At 31.9% G+C, this 20766-nt stretch overlaps 1 protein-coding gene across 1 annotated transcript in view; it reads right to left on the reverse strand.

The window, feature by feature from the left end:
• Window positions 1–20766, reverse strand: part of LOC129218281 (gamma-aminobutyric acid type B receptor subunit 2-like) — a 157589-nt gene that overhangs the window by 11778 nt on the left and 125045 nt on the right. Inside the window, exons 14-15 of the mRNA XM_054852548.1 lie at window positions 8409–8642; window positions 1198–1359 (exon numbers count right to left, since the gene is read on the reverse strand). Of these exons, the coding sequence (XP_054708523.1) occupies window positions 1198–1359; window positions 8409–8642 (396 nt within the window). The remainder of the gene's footprint in view (window positions 1–1197; window positions 1360–8408; window positions 8643–20766) is intronic.

The raw sequence follows: 20766 nt of genomic DNA on the forward strand, positions 1-20766 counted from the left end.
AATTTTACGTCTTACAAGAAAAAGAATACTGCAGCATGTTATTTATTTTTAAATGGATGATATACGTATATTTGCACCGAAAAAGGCACCGAATTACTCGAACAGACATTATGAAAAGACCTTTTATTAAGTCTCATAGTCCGCTAGTTATAATAGACGTAGTTCTTCATATTTTGTGAAGCGCATTTGTGGAGTAAAAGAAACTCATTCGAAAGGCAAATAATTCATTTCTGGTGAAAATAGAACCTGCTTAGCATCGTCTAAGGTACACTATGCGTGTGCCTCAGGAGATAAGGGGCTGTCCATAAATGATGTCACAAGATTTTTTCAACATGCTTGATTGATCCACCCTCCCAAAGTGTGTGTTATACTTTACCTTATCCCTCCCTTCCACTCTATAATACATTAGCATGTTGCCGGGTTTTTTTTTTATTTTATTTTATTTAAACTAAAATTTGCGATGAAACACTTACGTTTACCCAATCCCTCCCTTGTCCTAGAACGACGAAACTTCACCGTCCCCCCTCCTCCTCAAAAAATGCCATCATTTGTGGACGATTCCCTATAGAAAATTTCGCTTGTGCTAGTTTTTTATGTTAGTATTTTCACTAATAACGAGGTTAGATATTTCTTTTTTCAAGCAGTGTCACCAAATGAGAAAAACTCAAGCATTATTTTTTTGGTCCATTTAGGACAAAGATAGCAGTTCTGCATTTAATTAAACTTGAATATGTTTTAACTTTTGACTATTTCAATATTATTTCTAAAAATATATAGTATCGAATTAAAAAAAAAAAAAAACCTTTGTGCTTGAAAATTAAATGAGTGAATAATAAAGGTTTTAATGCACAAAAATTGCAAATTACAGCTGACACGTGTTTTGGAGTAACAAGAAACCCCCTTTTTACTGCAAAAAGCGGGAGCTTTTGGATGTAAAGTCATTTTCCTCGGATGACTTTTCTTTTAAAAACTCACTCTTCTTTGCATTTAAAAAGGGGTTCCTTAAAACCCTGTAGCATGTGTCTGCGGTGTTTTGCAATTTTTCTAAATTAAAACGTTGATTTTTCTTTTATTTAAAAATCAATGGTATTAACTGTATATTATTCTCAGTATTCAAAAAGCATAGATTTTATTAAGCTCTTTTATTTAAAAAGTTTTGCCAGTCTTGGCATTTTTGAACGATTTCTGAGTACTTACATCTTCATATCTCTGTCTGCATCTTCTGTTCTCCTCCTGAAGAAGCTGCAAGTTGTATTGCAAATCGTCTTCATCCGAACTGCGCCGTGACTTCTTAAGTGGTTTAAGCGTGGCTCGCACCCTCTTATCACCAGCATGAGGGTTGGCCCACAGCTCCAACAACTACAACGGTACGGACAGCAAATCATTTACGAAAATTTACCTTAATCTTTAAAAGCTGAAACGGAAACGTCTGTAGTAGCGTTAGAAACGGGGGAAAAAATTATGAAGTTCGTCTGCGGAGAAGGTTTTTAATCTCTCACTATTTTCAACTTTTTTCGACTTCATTATTCGGTAAAAATTAGTAAAATGTTTCTACACCTTTTGGATAGTCTCTCACCGTTTCTCCATTGACAGTGTTCGTGCATTAGTTTGCCTACAATAACGACAATCGCATCTGAGGAACAAGAGATTTGTCACGTTTTTTACTAATTTTAAGAAATTATTACCCATTTTAAGTGTTATTGTACAGGGTCAGCATAAAAGACTATCCCAGTTTTAAAAAATTATATTTCATGAATTATTACACTTACCACTATAAATCTATATATATATATTTATATATATATATATATATATATATATATTTATATATATATATATATATATATATATATATATATATATATATATATATATATATATATATATATATATATATATATATATATATATATATATATATATATATATATATATATATATATATATATATATATATATATATATATATATATAAAAATGAATGTTTGTCTGTATGTCATCCATGAACTCAAAAACTACCCAGCAGATTTGGCTAAAACTTTCACCGTTTGTTATTTTTGGTACTGGGAATGTTTATAGACCAGTTCGAAAAAAATCCGATCGATAGTTCCTTTTTTTTCCAATTTAAGTCACAATCCATTGGATAAATACGAATAAAATTATCGGCTGCAGAAATTAATTCGCGTGAAAGATCTCACTGATAAGAAGTTAGCTGTTCCCATTTTTCTTGAGTTTGAACAAATAAATGCTTTCTTTATTGTTTTATGGCTTTTCATGCAACAGGGGAATTTAAAACTTTTTCTATTTGATATTTTTAGCGATTGATTGATCTTGCAAACTGCGTGAGTACAAAATTTGAGTATAGTCACGGCTTCACTTGATACCTGGACCGATTATTATGAAAATTGCTATGTATATGTATTTTTCCACGGAGAAGGTGCATAATATGTTCATTGAAGCCACTCGCCACCAGGTGGCACTGCAGAGTAGCAACTTCTGCCCCGTTCAACCGATTGTCATGAAAATCAGTATAATGATGTATTTTTTTGTTGGCGTAGCAACGCGCGTCGGGTACGGCTAGTACTACATAAAAATAAAGAAAAACTGTCCAAGTTTTTTTGACCGTAAGTAACTATTTAAACGTGCATGTTCCGCACTAGCACAGACAGAAATTCCTTCTGAAAGGGGTTTTTAGTCACACCATTCCTTACACATGTATTTAACTACTGTATTACGATTGGCAGCAATGTTCAAACCAAAACCACTATGAGGGATTTATGCCCTCCCCCTTCTTTGCGCCATTGGCGTTCCGCAACGCTGGATGGGCTGTGGAGGTGGCGATGATTTACCCTTTCAAGTAATTTATGCGTTGGCCAGCAGATCCGCAAACCTAACCCCGTGTGATTTTTTTAGGAGGACGGTTTATACACCACCATTGATTACAGTATTGCAGGAACTGAAAGACCGCGTATGTGTAGTATTACTAAAAATTGACGGTGAAACACTCCTAAATGTATGTTATAGATGTGTGTCGGTGTCACCTTACGAATGGCGCACACATCGCATATTTGTCAGAGAAAGAAAAAAAAATCACAGTTTAACTTTATATTTATGCATCATTTATTGTGCTAGGTTTAATAGGTTATAAAATATAAATTTTAAAAACCGCGGCATTCTTTTATGCTAATCCTGTGTTTTGCTGTTATTCGTGATTAAAAAACAAATGCCTGAACATACGCGTAGAATCTAACCGTCAATATTTATATAAAAGTTTCAACACCCAAGTATTTCAGATGCACACTGCGCAAAACGAACACAAGCATCAATTCAACACCGATCTCTCACTCCAATTCACCAAATGAACATTGTAAGGACAAATCAAAGGTCTTACACTTTCTTTCCTTATTTTAAATTAATTATTGTATTTCACTATGTTGAGCATGAGTGACTGAAATCAGCGTTAAGTGGTGTAAAAATATAGCTGTTGTGAGTAATTTGCCTTCTGCTGGTTTTCTTGAAATGAACAGAAATCTGTTTCAGGTCTATAGGCGATTTTTGCTTTTCTTTCCACGTTTCGCTTGAATAATTGCCATTTGCTATATGTGCCCAAGTATTACCTGTGTATCACATCACTTAAATGGAAGTTTTTGTCCCGAAACAAACAAATGTAGCTATTTGGGTCACATTTCTACGAAATTTGTTAGAACATAACAATCAACTGAAACCTAACAATTACCTTATTTCTTTTGTAAAGAAAGCTATTCTAAATACAATAAAGAATTATAATGCATTTTTCTGTTTTGACAATAAATGTGTATCTTGAATTCAAGTGTAAAAACAGTTTGATGTAAGTACACTCTGTCGTAAATTGCCATATGGAAGTTATTTCAGCATCAGTATGATAAGTTTCTCTGTTGAAACGAAAGAGTCACTTTATCCGCAAAAGGAACACGTACATATAACCTCAAAAGTGGTGCACTAAATTTTGCCCAAAGTTCATTTCTTACGTAATTGTATATACTCAACATTCACTTATGGGAATCGAAAATAATGAAAAAACTTCTAAACTAAAATTTTATTTCAGTTTGGATAAAATTTTGAAAGTTCCTATAATTTCCCTTTTTTTTTTTAAACAACCTATAGTTTTTTTAGGGTAATGCTATTCTACTACTGCAAGAAATTTGTATAGGCATCTGTCAGGGCATAGAAATGCTTTATCTTTAGTTTATTTTCATTGTTTTGGATAAAAAAAAGTGAGCTTCTAAATATTTGAAGAAAAAAACTGATTCATCTTATCAGTAGAACCCGGGCAATTTTAAATGCTGAATTTAGAAATAATGTTTTTATAATATTACTGCCAGGCAGAGGCGTATCCAAGGGGAGATTTAGTCACATATCTGGATAAAAGATGTTGCTAACATAGCAGGGCTTTGGAGAGGAAGCACTTCAGTACTGAAAACAGATATTCGTCTTTAAAAAAAGTCGACGGATATCCGTCCTAAAATCTTCAAAAGGAACAATAAACCTCTTAATTGAAAGATAGAAATCCCCCCGTCGGTTTTTTAAAAAACGAGTTTACACTTTTAGCGCTGAAAAATGTCACCCATGCATATATAGTCCTGACAGAGTATGTTCTTTTAACTTCTCTGTCTTACTAAGATCTTTTAAAAACATTTATATCGATAAAGGTTATTGCTCAAACCAACGAAAGTGTCTTAAAACTATGACCATCCTCATGCGCGTTTTCTTTACTTTTCGTCGTCAGTACAAGGAAAGAAGCTACGAAAGAAACGCATGTCTCTTTATGATTCAAACTACTTGAATTAGTTTCACTCATAACATATCGCAAGTGTTTTATTGGGGCGTCCATTTTTCCTAAATAGAATGGTGCACCTCACAAATAGTACAGAATGACCTCCTGACATTTCCGAAAATTACTCCCTAAAACTTCAAGATGTTCTTCTATCAGGATTTTCTTTAACTTTTGTTGTCAAGGTATAAATTATATATTACTAAATTTAAATATTTCATTTGATAAAAATTAATTGAATTAATTCTTTTCTTAAAAACGATATAGACATTATTTTAAGACAAAATGGATTCTAAAATAATTTATTTTTTGATTAATGAGTTAAATGTCAAAACAAAAAAAAAAAGGACCAATCTGGTATATAACAAACTGCTGTCCGTTGAATATTATATTCAAGTTTAATAAAATATTAAAATCTGATATTCTTTGTGTTATATTTATGTTTAATAAAAGTATCTGAACTTGATTTCTTTTGTATTTTTTTGTACTTTATAAACATATCAAAATTTTATTTTTTGCTTATCGTGAACGTTTATTGAAAATATTCCTTAAAATACATAGCCAGCTTTCTTTGTGACACAATTATTTGATTTCGACGCACTTATTTCATGATTAGAAAAATAAATAATGTGATCTTAAGTGAATTGAAGAAACTATATGGTTTTACCTAATCTATAACTACATGATATAAATAATAATTTTATATATATTTTTTTAACGGGATGCGTATTGGGTTTTCGCTATCTGCAGACCTAATGCTTTTCCATGAGTTATCATCCATTTTTTTTATTTGACGCTCAACGACTATCGATGGGGGACCACCATTTCGACGGCTAGAGTCCCGTTCGATGGAGCACCTTGGCTCGCATGATGCTAATGCATTACAAATTTAAATTAGCTGAACGTGTTCAAGGCAAATAAACATTTGTGGGCATAATCATGCAGTAAAGATGCTGACGACTTTCTGCATCTTAAAAAATCCTCGATTGAAGCTGGGTTAAAACACAGGAATTTCGACTTAGTCTAGTAATCCCCCATCATGACCAATTTGATAAAGAATGTATGCACAGTTAGTCGAATTGTGTATTAAATTGTTTTTTTTTGCTTCATTATAAAATCGCACTTTACATGTGCAGCTCATGTAGACGTAAGAAGTGAATAAAAGTTATTGGTATAATTTTTTTTAAATATTTAACTCAACATAATTGAATTCAGTTCAGAAGTTTAGAGAATGTTATGTATCACATCACTATTTGCCTTCTTTTCTTTTAGCTGGTGGTTGTCATGAACCAATACTTTTGTATCCGATAAAAAAAAAGATGGTAGAAATCGTTAAATATTAATCGTTTAAATTTGTTGAAGTTATAAAACACGTTAGATGTATCTAGTTTTATCTGCAAAAAAGTCAACATATGTTAGTATATTTAATGAAAGAAAATGAAAACACAAAAGTATACACAGCATTAAAATATTAAAAAATGATGGAATTAAGTTGTGCAAAGTGCCTTCTCTCATGCTCATGCTGAAAGTGAATAAAAAGAAGTATATTCTGTGCAAAGGCAAGAAAAAAGAGGAAAAAGCGTCACTCTAAAGTACACACTAAAATCTGGAAATGTCTAAAATAGTTTTAGATTTCAATTCTAAACAAAATTAGGAGTATTTTTTTGTTTCAAGTCTGCAAGATTGTTTTTCTTTTTCTTTTGTTTTACATGTGAAGGAATAGATATTCTTAAAGTATGCATAAATTTCTATTAAACAGTGAAGACTTCATACTTATCGAAAAATGTTATGAGAATTTCAACTCTATTGAAAGAAGTTACGCTATAATATATGCGATTACGAAATATATTATTTTTGCTGATAATTATAACTAAAACTAACATATTTTTAAAACAATTTTATATTTCCCTGAATATTTTAACTAATTTCCACCTTTTTATCTCAGCATGAAATAAATGAACGGTATATATTCTTCTTTAAACCAACGTATTAATTCTATCTGAGTTTTAGCTCTTATTAGTACCCCGTTAAAGTTTACTTCTAAGGATTGCTAGTAGGTCAATCACCTTTGTTTTGGCATATAAACTAGAAACCAACGCAAACTTTGGCTACATTGCTATTTGAAATACGGCAATTACAACTTCCTGGGAAACCAAACAAGCTTCAAAATGTTTTAATTGTTCCTTTACAGGCAGAACACATTTACGTAATTTTCATTTCAATAAAAGTTGAGATTGAGAATAATATTTAATTATGTACCTTTTGAGAAAATGTGTATGTTATAAATTGGCAAAAAATCTGTAAAAGCGCAAAAGCATGAGCAAAGGCCAGTTCTGTTTCTAATCAAAACAAACATTTATCCAGCTTCTATTACATTACTTGATTACGCATTGTCAATAGTTCTATTAGTTTTGAAACAGGTATGGCCATACAAAGAGGTACATTTATGTGGAGAAGTGAAATATAGAGGATTGATTCAATATAATTTGGAGGACATTTTCCTGATCGGTTATGGCTATTCCATACTGACGATCGTCAATAAGGTAAACCTTCAGTATCTATCTACCATAATCGGGATATCGTAATTTGCATGTTGTACATATTTGTTTGAAAAAGAAACGAAAAACTTCTTACTGGAAATAATACTATCACATATTTACAATATGTTTTACAAGATTCATATCAGTGCTGGTTTCTTTAAAGTTAACTTTTGATAATGGAAAGATAATGATGAGTTTTACTAAGCTTAACAGCATATTCAAATTTCTGATTAGTTGTAGGCTTCTCCACTACTATTAGACTATAGCTGATTGAATTTAACTATGCACATTGTTTAAACAAATTATTTCTTAAGAATTGAAAACAAAATAATCAAAATAAAAAAAAGAATTTTATATAAAACAAGGTATGTATGTATTCTGGGCCAAATATCAACTCATACCGTCCATGGAGTAACCTGAAATATGTCATATCAATCCCCCCCCCTCCTTACCACTTCTTCACAAAGAATAAAATATGCCTTGACACTGAAAATCCCTGTCTAAAATACCCAAAAGGGTCATTTCTAATGTTAAGGACTAAAACTTAATGCAGAAACCTCTGATTTTTTTTTAAATATTTACTGTGATGGGGTAGGAAAAAACTAGCTTAGGATAGATAATTTAGTAATTGACAAAGACCAATTTAAATGTCTCATTTTTAGTACATAAATCAACTATGTACTACTTAATGAAAAAAAAGTGTATTTACAGAAATGATTCTTTTTACTGATATTTTGTTTGCAATGTTAAATAGTGCATAAAACCTGAAATAGGTACACCTAAAATAAATTACAGCAAAAGTTCGACTCTATATGAACAACTGAAGCACATTTTGCTATGCTTCTCAACTGCTTCTCTTTTTATTATTTACATTTTCTGGGAGGTAATTTTTTGATCAATTGAAACAACTGCCAATGAATAAATTCCTAATAACTTAACGATTACCGAAAAATATTCTCCAACAATAAATGCACCTCTAAATATAAAAGGGAAAGAAGAGTATAAAAAGTGGGATAGGCATCACGCACATCCAGATGTTTGATTGGATGGGGCCTCACCAGTCTCACCTTGGGAACGAACACCAGGCACAAGGTCGTCGTCGAACAGAACATGATGAAGATGGAGATGATGACGAAAGCGGCGTCTTGTTGCTCCCGCAGAACAAAAGACAAGGCTGCCCCAATCACACACATGATGACAACGTTGTAGACACTCATTCCGATGTATTTGGAATCGTTGAGGGCAGGGATGCTGACATGACGGGTCTCCCAGGCCAAAAAACAGCCAAATGCCTAAAATAAAAATAATGTTCTGAGTGACATTGAAATTTTATTATTTGCATAGAGGGTAAACAGGGGGAACGAAATAGAAAAGTGCACCCTCACTTCCAAAATTAAAAAAAGCCTTTCCTCTCTTTTTAAAATTAAAAAAAAATGATGATCAAATTAAAATTGATTTTTTACTGGGAGGATTGATTTGTTTCACGAAAATTAAAACTAAAAATTGCAGAGGAAAAAAAACTAATTTCAGTATTGTATTAGAACAGAATTTTGCACGAAAAGGTGGACATTCATCCCAATTAATGAGGCCATATTTCACGCATTTTAGAGATCATGTAATTAGTACCGATAAAATTCAATAATATACATCAATTTAAAAAAAAAATCAGCTTCAGGGCCGAAAAGAAATTTGGAGCCCTTAACCCTAACTCTTTATTTGATCCCCTGTCCTCCCCCTACTTTTTTAATACACCATGAAACGTGAGGTATTCACAGCAACGTACCAAAAGTAAACATAACATGTAATGAACCTGTAGTTATTTAATACAGCCAGAACTACATGTATGGTTGTTTACTACGCAAGATTTAGTTTTTAGGCGTTGTAGACAATAAACGTTGTCCTTTTTAAGAGCTGCCATGTTCAAACGTATTTTGAATAAAAAATATCCTTTGAATTATTAAACGAATTATTTAAGAGCTTATTTTTATTCTCACACACAAGAAAGTTATTTTCAGTTGTTTTCACTAGTTTTTCTCTTTACTGAAAAATATAAATTCATAACAGTCATACAATTTTATGCTCTGTTTTTAAGCAATGATTTCTCCATTTTTCGTAGCTTTAAACAATAACTATGTTTAAAATATATGAGGGCATAGATGAGACCCTTTTGATGTTTCTGATTCTTTCGTTTTAGGAATCTAGATCCAGATGAAGAGCTCATGCCGCATAAGCAAGTCAAAGACTATATCCTCTTTATGCAGCAGTTACCCTACACATGTATCAATATAGTGTATTATACGAGAGGCAGACGCGATGGTTGAGCAATTGTTTTTTTTTTTTTTTTCGAATTTTTGCCGAAGGTCAGACTTTCAGACGTTTTATATAACCAGTTCCGAGTCTCAATATGACCGTCTGAAGATATCTAAGGCAGAAGTGTTGCACAGACAATCCATTGCACTTAGCTGCGTACCATGCATAAACTGTTGAAAAACTCCAAGAAGCATTTACTTTGGATATAAACAGGGGCTGAATTCCAGCTGCTCTCAGTTTGGAAGAAGGGGCAGTGGGCTCTGCACTTTCCTCCCTAGTAAGTGTATTAGCAACATCATTTCCAAATACAACATGGGAGCTAATCCATTGCAAGCAAACTAGGTCGATCTGGGCCAAAATTGAATTTAGATATTGGATCCTGCTCCAACTTATCCAGATTATGGTGCCAATTCGTCAGGTATTGAACTGAGCATTAGATATATGTAAACCATACAACAAGTATGTCAAAGTCCAAGCAAGATTTAAAGCTTCTCATATATCAATTAATTCTGCTAAAACTATTATAGGTCTAAAATTCCATGTTGCAGGTACGAGACATTTAATCAATGTCCTAGACTTTCGCTTCAGCATGCGGAACTTACGTGTTACTGACGAGAAACTTACAAAGGTTAAAAACACTTACATCATTTATTAAAACTGATTAAAACATATTAAGCACGTCTAAAGTCATACACGAGTGCAAACTTGCTGACTGCTACAACATCGGCAGTTTTATAGATTTTGAGAACGCTTGCCACAAAATATTATAATTATAAGAAGTTAAAATACATGATAAACTTGAATAACACGAACACAAACTAGACCTTTCGATGAGAACCACCAGCACTGAGCTATTTCTGAAATTAAAATCTTTTAAATCTCGTTCCAACCAACACTGAACGAAATACTGGGGCGTGTTCAGAGTTTATGAGACCACTTTTGATAAATCGAGCTCATTAAAGCATAGAAATGTAAAATATATTTAGTCATATGGAAGTCTCTTGTCTGAAATTCTGATATTATCTTTTAGTTCTCTCAAAGAAATGTTTTAGGATTGAAAAATAGTTCTAAGCTATATCATGTTTCCTTATGAACTGTTTGCTAATTTTATATTTATATAATGGCTTGAGAAATTATACCCACTTTTTCAAATTCATAATGAATCCTAAATAGCATTCGAAACACATTCAAATGTACTTTATCATAAACAACTTGTCCAAAATAAGTCAGAATATTTGAGGCGAAATGTATTACTATATTCCATCGGATCTTCTTAAAGCAATACATCTTTTCATATTGATATTTTTAATATGCATAACTTTATTCGAATGGCGAGTCTTGGTCAGCAGACAAAACTATGCGTAAAAATAGCGTGAATAAAATCTAAATCGAAAACGTTTCTAAACTATTGAATTGAATAGTAAAATATAAAGTTTTACGTTCATACGACTGATCGTAACATAATAGCCTGTAATAAAAATTATCACTCGAGAAGCATTCATGATTTGTCATTCAACATGAGGTTTGAATTCTGGTCTTTCTGCGGTGTGTTGATCGTTGCCAGTGCTGTTAAATAGTTCTATGATAACGATATCAGTAAAAGGGACTTACACAGCAGCATTTTATAGCAGTCTTTAAGGTAGTCGAACAGCCTAAGTATTTTTTCGTCAATATTTATTGCACATTTCTAAAACTTTATACGATTATTAAATGTGACATAAATAACACATTTAGACTACTTATTTGTAGAAAAAATAATTTTATATAGTTTTCTTTTTTAATAAAAGCAAAGCAAATTTTAGCAAAAACTACCATTTACCTAACATTTTCAGTGATTTGTTTATCAGAATTTTTAAAAATTTTTGTGTTTGTCTCTTTGTTTGATACCAGAAGATGGTATAATCCTCCAATTTGGAAGAAATCAATTAAAAACAGGTTTTATGGGTAAATGTTTGAAAAATTCCCCCGAAAAACGTGCTTTTTGCCACTTAAGTTTTTATTATTTAAAAACCACATATTGCATGCACATCAATGTTTCGAGGTTTATATCACAGTATTATATTCAATTACCATTTTTGCAAAATCTGAAATCTTTAGATTTAATACCTTTTTCCTAGAGCTGTTGGCATGAGTAAAAATTTTGTAAACGTGGTTATGAGGAAACCATGAAAGAGAAAGAAAATTAGGGTTACAAGCAGTGCATTTGAGTTTAGTAAATTCCTACTAGTTTTCTCAGTAATTCATCTTTTGAAAAAAATTGCGGATTTAGAAAGAAAAACACCGGTACTCTCCAAATTTCTCAAAATCTCAAAATCGATTTTTTTAAAAAAATTAGGGTGTTTGCCTACCTTAAACGTATTATTACCATATCAGGATTGGTAACGTGGCTTAAACCCTAAGGCTCTGTGTGGTGTAAAATCTGTTACCCTCCTTCAGAGGGTAATTTCTCTTTGTTCAGATTATTAAAGTATAGCTTCTCTTTCCAAAGAGCCTTTTAGATTTTTTTATATAAAGTTACATACAGAGAGAGAGAGAGAAAAACTAAGCAAATTCATACTCCAAACGAACTTTTCATTGAATGTTTAATATTGATTCCAGCATATTTGCAAGAAATTTGAACCCAAAATAACTCGTATGAATTTTGAGTTTCCTCCCACTTGGATTAAAATGTCAGAAAATTTCCGTGTTGGAAAATTTTCGAGCGGAAAGTTTCGAATAAGCAATACCAGCACCAGTCAGATATATCGTTTTTCGATAATTACTTTTGGCTTGCAGACAAAACGAATATATTGATTTCTGGATAGCTCAAAATTCTTCTTCACCAAGCACGTTTTTGAAAATAAGTTTTAATCTGTTTTGCACATCATCCACTTGAAGGAAAAATAAGTGGTTAACAGTAGTTATATTCCATTTGTTTATTTTTTTTATTCTAAACAACTTAATGATGAAAACAAAAAAAAAAAAAAACAAAAAAAAAAAAAAAAAACAGTACGCATTTCGTAAAAAATAAAAATGTTAATTGGATATAAAGTGGAAAAAACAAAACTTTATTTCGCACAAAAAATTGTTCTTCCTATTTACGATTATTTGAGTGTGCATGACTTATTATATGTTATTGTAAAAACAATTGTTTTATTGCAAAACCTTCGCTCGCGCGCAGATGACCAACAGAAAAAAAAGAGAAAATAATAATAATAATAATAATAATAATAATAATAATAATAATAATAATAATAATAATAATAATAATAATAATAATAATAATAAACCATCCAGAGAGAGAGAGAGAGAGCACCCAGTCTATGGCATTTACTTGAATTTTGACGTCTGTCTTCAAACTGTTTTTCATAATCACTAATTTCGATAAGACGTTGAGTTTCTTATTTCTACAAATGGAATGAAATAGGAACTAAGAAGAAATTCACAACCATCATATTATGACAGATGATTTTCTAGATTACGTAGTACTAGGCATATCAATTTTTAAAAAAGGTAATTAGTATGCGGTATTAAAGCTATAGATATTCTAGCCAACTTGCATCCGTACACTCATAAATGTATTTACAGCGTATACCGTTATGGTATTTTTAGTTCTTATTAATCTTTAATGATGGGCATTAGAAAACCCAGCATTTTTGCATTTAGATAAAGTTTTGCTACTTTAGTTCACCAAAGCAGAAGTTTTTTCCTGAAAAAGCGTGATTGTACGCTAAAAAATTTTTTCTTAATGAAAATTTGCTTGAGTTTAAATCTTGCATGAACGCAGGCGATTTGTAACTATGACGATAAAAATTAGTTTCTCTAAATAATATCAAAATCAACGAACGGATTATTTTCGTAGTCATGGTAATCTGAAAAAATCTCAGGAACATCAATAACGGTCAGATGAGGGAAATAAGAAATTCGTCATTGCACAAAAAAACGTTCTCCAGGCAAAACAGTAAAACCAATAACTTCAAAAATAACTTTAAATTATTATTATTTTTCAAGGATTTTTTGAATGAATTTGTAAATAAGATGGCTTTTAGACTAAAACACGGCCTCCATTACTCGCATTCATGTTACTGTGATTAGTAAAAATAAATGCATGAAAATAAAACGACACTTTTGATACAATACTTTGATAGCATTTTAGAAGTCAATTTCACTCAGTAGATTTGGTGAACAAAATAAAGCTTAATTGCAAAGATATTGCAAAAAAATAGTTTTAAGCTTATCAAACTTAAGGTTATAATTTTAATGACTACCTACATGAATCATCTTTAACAAATACTCTAAAAGGCTTTCCCTTTAAAGTAACCTCGCTTTTATTTCCGTTTACATAATAAAGGAAGTATTGTATTCACGAAAAAATTTCACTCAAGAATCGGCCTTAATTTCCATTTTGGTCACCCGCAAATGAATGTTCGAGTTTTTTTCAACCCGACCACGCGTGGATATATGCCTAACAACGTATGGACACTCAAAATATCCATTTTGACGATGCCCGGGGTAAGTAAAACAAGTTTTCTCGTGACGTGTATGTGCATATGTACGTATGTGCGAATGTGTGTATATGCGAATGTGTGCATATGCGAATGTGTGTATATGCGAATGTGTGTATGTGCGTATACGTGAATGTGCGTATGTATCTGGCATAACTCAAAAACGGTATGTCCTAGGAAGTTAAAATTTGGTACGTAAACTCCAAGTGGGACCTAATGGTGCACCTCCTTTTTTGGTTGCATTTGGATGCCCCAAAGGAGGCCTTTTACACCTTTTTATGGGAAAATCATTGTTAATTTCAATGTAAACTCAAGTGGTGTTATAATTTGGCAACTTGGCAACATATCACCAAGCTTTTGATCGCAAACTTGGCGATAAATTTGGTGGTTTTCTTTTTTTAAATTTTTTTAAAATCTGGCTTCAAGATGGCCACTATTGACGATATTTAGTGAGTTAACCATTTAATCACATTAAAATTGCCAACATTGGGAAAATTAATCTGTATCAAACGTTTTTACTTCCTTTTACGAAGTAAAGTAAGTATTGTAGTCGTGAAAAAATGTTCACTTAAAAATCAGTCTTAATTTCAATTTTGTTCGCCCCCAAATTAATACAACAAATTTAACAATAAAATACATGAGTTTTCAAAAATTTTATCATAATGTTATTTCTAAACAATGTAAAAGCATTTTCTCTAAAATAAAATAAAATAAAACAAAATTAAATAAATAAAATGGATGCAAACATTGCCCCAAGGAATAGGGGTATTATTACAGTTATTTTGGAAAAGTTTTACAATTATTTTTTTGTATCACGCAGGATGCTTATAAGGGTGGGCCGAAAAAAGGATATCTTCAAAAATTACGTTTAAAAGTATTATCGATGGTGTTCAAAGAATAAAATTATTTTTCACTTTTTAGAGCAATTTTGAAGTTGGGTCTATTTTTTTTCCAAAATTATTTTGTTAATTTTAATTTTATCGAACCATAAAGGCATAATCTTTGAAGATATAATTTACGATTTTAGTTGTTTAGTTTAAAAAATATACATCTCCAGTACTCCGTTAGCACGTGTTAAGGAAAGCTAATGACTGAAAGATCTTGGCTTTGGGCGAGCGAGATCAGTGTAGCATTTTCCTTTCTGTATTACATTGACAATATCCATCACTGCTGTCCAACCACGGATTGCATGGAATTTTCATGCGTTCAGATAAGACGAATCTATGTGAACAAGGGGAAGAAGTAAAAATTTGATGCGCGTATTCCGCTCATTTGAATGAGACTCGGCTTCTGCAAAAGCTGACATCGGTAAAAAATAATAGATTCGTCCATTTCCAGCTGTAAAACGGACGTTTGTCTTTCCATACAATCCGTGGTCAGACAGTATACTTTTGCTTGCTTTTTAAGTCAGGGCTATTAGCAGCTGCTTATCGAAAATTTGCTTTTTTTTTTGCCCACCCTAATGGTTATGCCTTGAAAACTAATTGTAAATTGACAATAGCGTTGTGAAATTCTTAATACAGCATTTAATGCATGTAATTGTAATAAAATTATTTAAAAGAAGCATGTGTGAAATTTATTAAAGAATGTTAACAATTCTGTATGCATCAATCTTCAAAGCCTCCACTAGAAAGTAAGCACACTGGGCTGATATATAAATATATATTTTAAGAAAAACAATGAACTAGGAGTTACAAAGAACAACTTTGATTCCCTGAAAGAGATAACGCTCTAATGTCTTCATTAAATACATGACCTTTAAACTATGTTCTTAAATTTGAATGTTTAACCAAAGCAGTAGAATCTCCCATATGCTTATAGCTATTTGTTTCCGATGCTGGATCAATAATAATCTATCCGAATTTGTTGATAATTTCATAGATAAAATTAGTAGGCATTAATTTAGTCGAAGCATTTGCACTTCGGATCAGGTGAAACTACACATCCTCAAACACGGTTGAAATCTTGTTCAAAGTGGATGCGATCGTCAGAACAAACTCCATTCCACTCAATAGATACTATCTCGTTAAACACGTTCTCCCACTCTGGATGGAAGAGCAGTTGGTATGGTTATCATCATTTTTCTCCCACGTCCTTCATTATTGAATAAATACACAGGAACGTGATTTACTGAAATGATTAAGTATACCTAGGTTATTGAATTGTAGTATCCTTTCTGCAAGGAAAATGGTGTTGTAAACTCAAGTTGCAATACTATGAAGAAATATTGGGATTTTTATGTTATTTCATTTTATTTCACTATATTTTAAATTTAGATATTTTACTAAGGCATTGACTAATATACAGAAAACGCTGATATGATTTTATAGTTTTATGTATTATCAAACGTTTTTAGGCAGCTTTTTTTTAGGTCGATATTTAAACTAAGACTTGCTCCCAATAGCATGTTCTAGAGATTACCTTAAGTGAATCGTAGTTATGTAGGTGCAAATGAAGATGCTTATACTAGCATTTTACGCATTGCAAAAGTATCTTAAGTTAGTTAAAACAATTAGAGTAACTTTTGACCGGTACCATACCTGGTGCGGTTGAAGCAAGGATGATGATTTGGTCACTTAATATTCTCAGTTATGAGAAAAATAATAAGGATAAACAGTGTACATTGTACAAGGTACTAAGGCACGAAAGAGATTGTTTGTATAATAACTGATTTGAGAAAAATGTTACCACAATGTAAAAAAAAAAAGAAGAGCACACCAATTATTAAATCTACTATTAAGCTTTTCAAATGCTTTAATTTTCCAAAAGCATATTTGAATTTGATTTTTTTTTTTTTTTTCGTTTCATTCGAACCTATAGTTTCAGCTGATTGTTGGTGTAAATTTTGATATATTTTTAGTTTATCACGTGAAAACACTAATTTTCGTCGTCACTAATTACGTTAACCTTTGAATATTTTTTAAATATTTTTATCGAAGTTTTACTTATGTAGGTTAACTGTATACTTGATAAGAACTAATGAAAAAGAATCAGTTTCTTTGGAAATGCTCCGTTTTTCCTATTATAGAGTCGATTTAGTTTGGTAAATATTAATTTAATTAGTTATTGTTTTTGCTCAGTTTTTTTTTAACTTCCACCTGATCTGTGTTTTTTTTTTTTTTTGAGTACATAATAATCATGTTGTAAAAATAATTGTTTGACTTGTATTTAAAACACTTATAAGAGGGACAGTTTTCCCCTACTGTCGAGTTTCTTGCAGACCAAGATCAAGTTTCCTTGCAGAAAAGAGATTTTATCCTTTTATTAGCTTTTGGTTTTTCATAAAAAATATTTTTTCTAATAGAAAATGTTTCCAAATTCCGAACATTCTGACTAGGCAAAGACTGTTCAAAAAATTTGTAACGTGAAATCGTTTAGGTCCACTGAATCAAAAATAGGCATAAACTCCAACAGAAAAATGGAGCCAGTGCAAGCAGTCTCAACCCCATTCCAACTGCTAAATATATACTGAAAAAATGATGAAGTTGTAGTAAACTTGGAAGAAATATTTAAATTGGTGATTTGAAGCAAGGTGAAATAGAAAGCTCCATCTCTTTGAATTCATAAAAGTGAAGAAAAATGCAATTAAGAATACTGCTTCCCTTTGTGTTTGTTTATTTCATGAAAGAAAAGTAAAAAGGGAGAAGAAAAGAACAGTGAAATAGCATGTCAGTAATTTAACTTTTTTACGTGCCCTTTCTGTCGTAAGTGTTACATTCTCCTTTAGAATAGTTGATTCGGACGCTAAAAAAGCCGAATTCTTGAGGCGTGTTTATTCTAGGATTGCCCGGAAACTTAATTGCTTTCATTCATGAAAGAAATACGCTGGCCCTTCTTTTTGACGATAGGTGTGTTGTTTCTCAAATTGAGTTATTTCGTAATATAAGTGGATGCTAAGGGGATAGATATATATTTATGCATAAAGTAGCTAAACTGCGCGGAAAAATGTATTTTTCGTTGAAACATTTATTTATCTTTCGTCTGTTTGCATTTTTTTTCATGACTGTTGTAACTTTTCTAAATCAAACATCATAATATTTAAAATTAAACGGTACAATACACAAATTTAAATATTTTAATCAAGTTGCTACGATTAAGCGATGATTTTTTTTTTGTATTTTACGTTACAACCCACATACAATGCACCAACCTCACACACACACACACACACACACACAACATTAGGTCATGGTGCCAGAACGCACCGATCCTGCTTTTCTGCGCGACTAAAGTTCCCCTTTCATGTAGTACAATTCATCATGACTAAGGGTTCAGTTATTTTTCGTCAATGTTTCGTAATTAAAAAAATTTACGATTTCACCCATTATGTTCTTTTTCCGCAAGATACGATCATACTATTATAACGACGTATGCGCAAACATTGCATATCCGCGTACGTACGAGGGGGTAGTCGAATGAAGTACCGAGATAAGACATCCCAATCATAGAATCACGTCATCTTTATGGCAAGGAATTGGTTGAGTGTCACAAGGGATTTTCAATGCCAGCTGATAGGTGAAAGAAACGACTTGGATTTGTCCAACTAGCATCAGAGAGATAATGGGCCTTTTAGGTTGATGCTGTTGTCTTGGGAGGCGTTGACATGAATGGGTTTCTACTCACTACTGTATTTTGGCTCCAACCTTACAATGCAGTTGTGAATAACCGATACTTCTTCAAATGTTTTTCGTCCGAGAGCCCCTCAATACAGTAGTTGAAACTAAATACCTTCTACGGTAATCAACCACAATACTAATTTAATTAAAATAAGGTAAAAGCACCGAAAGTGAGGTTTCTATTTTTTTCCCCTCTAATATTGGCATGATTAAAAAAGAAATAAAGGCGACAAGGGAGTTAATTTCAGTTTCTTTCCAATTTTTGCTCAATTTCATTAAAAATTTATGGACTAACATATTTTGGCAATAAATAACACTAGCAAAAATCATCGAAAAAATGTCAAAATTTTAATTTTTTTTTTTTTTTTTGAAAAATTTTAATTTTTAAATGAGCGTGTTTAATAAAAGCCCCGGGAGCAATAAATTTCGAAATATTTCTTCGATAAACATTTTGGGTGTTGTTTCAAGACAGGGTAACAGAATGCACACTACACCAACTATTTAGTCATTGAGTAAAAAAAGATAAAATTTACTAAGTGATAAAATCAAAAAAAAAGTGAAATATTAAGAAAAATTTTAAAAATCACGATTGAAAAGAACATTTTTGCATGTCATAGTGTTATTTACTTCAGAAAAATTTAGTTAGATAGCACAAAGTAATCTTACATATATAATGAATAAGTACAAAAAGTTTTAAGCAAATTGAAGAAAAATTAAGCCCCCTGGAATTAAAAAAATAATTTAAAGTGTCAAAAAACCCTAATCGAAAAAAAAAAACACATGATTTTATGAAAATTTCGTAAATAACTGCTGTTTTACAAATAAGTTGTAAGTAATTCTACTAATTGCAAAGCAGTATGATAAATATTTAATGTAGTGTTAAAAAATAGGAAAGGTTTTGAAATATGGAGTGTTATAAACTTTTTTCGATGTAGAAATATACAAGATGAATTTGTTACAAAAATCAGACTAACGGTAATATTTTGTAAACGAGCTGATGTGTGCATCACATGATTTCCTTTCACTCCATGTCATTTTCTCAATATTGGCAATTTTAATGCGATTCAATATTTTACTCTCTAAACATCACCAACAGTGGCCAAATTGAAACCAAATTTAAAATGAAACAAAATCGCCAAATTTGTCGCGAAGTTGGGGACAAAACTTGGAGACCGAAAGACTGGCGATATATTACCAAGTGTCCGACAAATCATAACACCACTTTAGTTTACATCACAATTAACAATGATTTCCCCCCAAAAAAGGGCAAAAGGTCCCCTTTGGAGCATCCGAATGCAACCAAAAAAGGAGGTGCACAACTAGACCCCACTAGAAGTCTAAGTACCAAATTTCAGCTTTCTAGGACTTTCCTTTCTTGAGTTATGCGACATACATACACACATACACACATACGCATACGAATACGTACATACAGACGACGAAGTTGCGAGTAAAAGATGATGGTGTAGAGTATCATATATGCCAAAAATGTTTCTTTTATTGTTAGCAATAGCAGTAATGGCTGGATATCGAAACATTTAATTCTGATTATTGAAAAAAGTGTTCCACTCTTTCTGTTCCGAGGGTAGCCATTTTGAATGCCCCTATAACTTCAGGCATATGCGTCCAAGCACTCGCAGCATCCTGAGAGTTTCTTTCTATTTTTCTTTCCCATTATCAATTAGCGTCTGCAATTCTATCTGTGATACATGACACAGAAAATTTAAGTGAAATTAATTTTGCAATCGAAGAAGCTACGCAGTCCTTTCTCATTGTTAAAATTGTCCCTTATATCTCCTTTCGCTTCCTGGGCACGCAAATTAGATTTCGATGGAAGGAAGGGGGGGGGGGGTCTCGACTGTATTGGGGTCTTTTGAGACGCCTATATCTGTTCTAGGACTGAAATAGGTAAAAAGTATCAATTTTAAATGACGCAAGCTAGACGCAATTTAAGCCTGATGGCTACTTAAGACAAAATGAGTTTAATTTCACGGCAATAAATTATA

The sequence above is a fragment of the Uloborus diversus genome, chromosome 1 (genome assembly GCF_026930045.1).
Source record: "Uloborus diversus isolate 005 chromosome 1, Udiv.v.3.1, whole genome shotgun sequence".
Lineage (NCBI taxonomy): Eukaryota > Metazoa > Arthropoda > Arachnida > Araneae > Uloboridae > Uloborus > Uloborus diversus.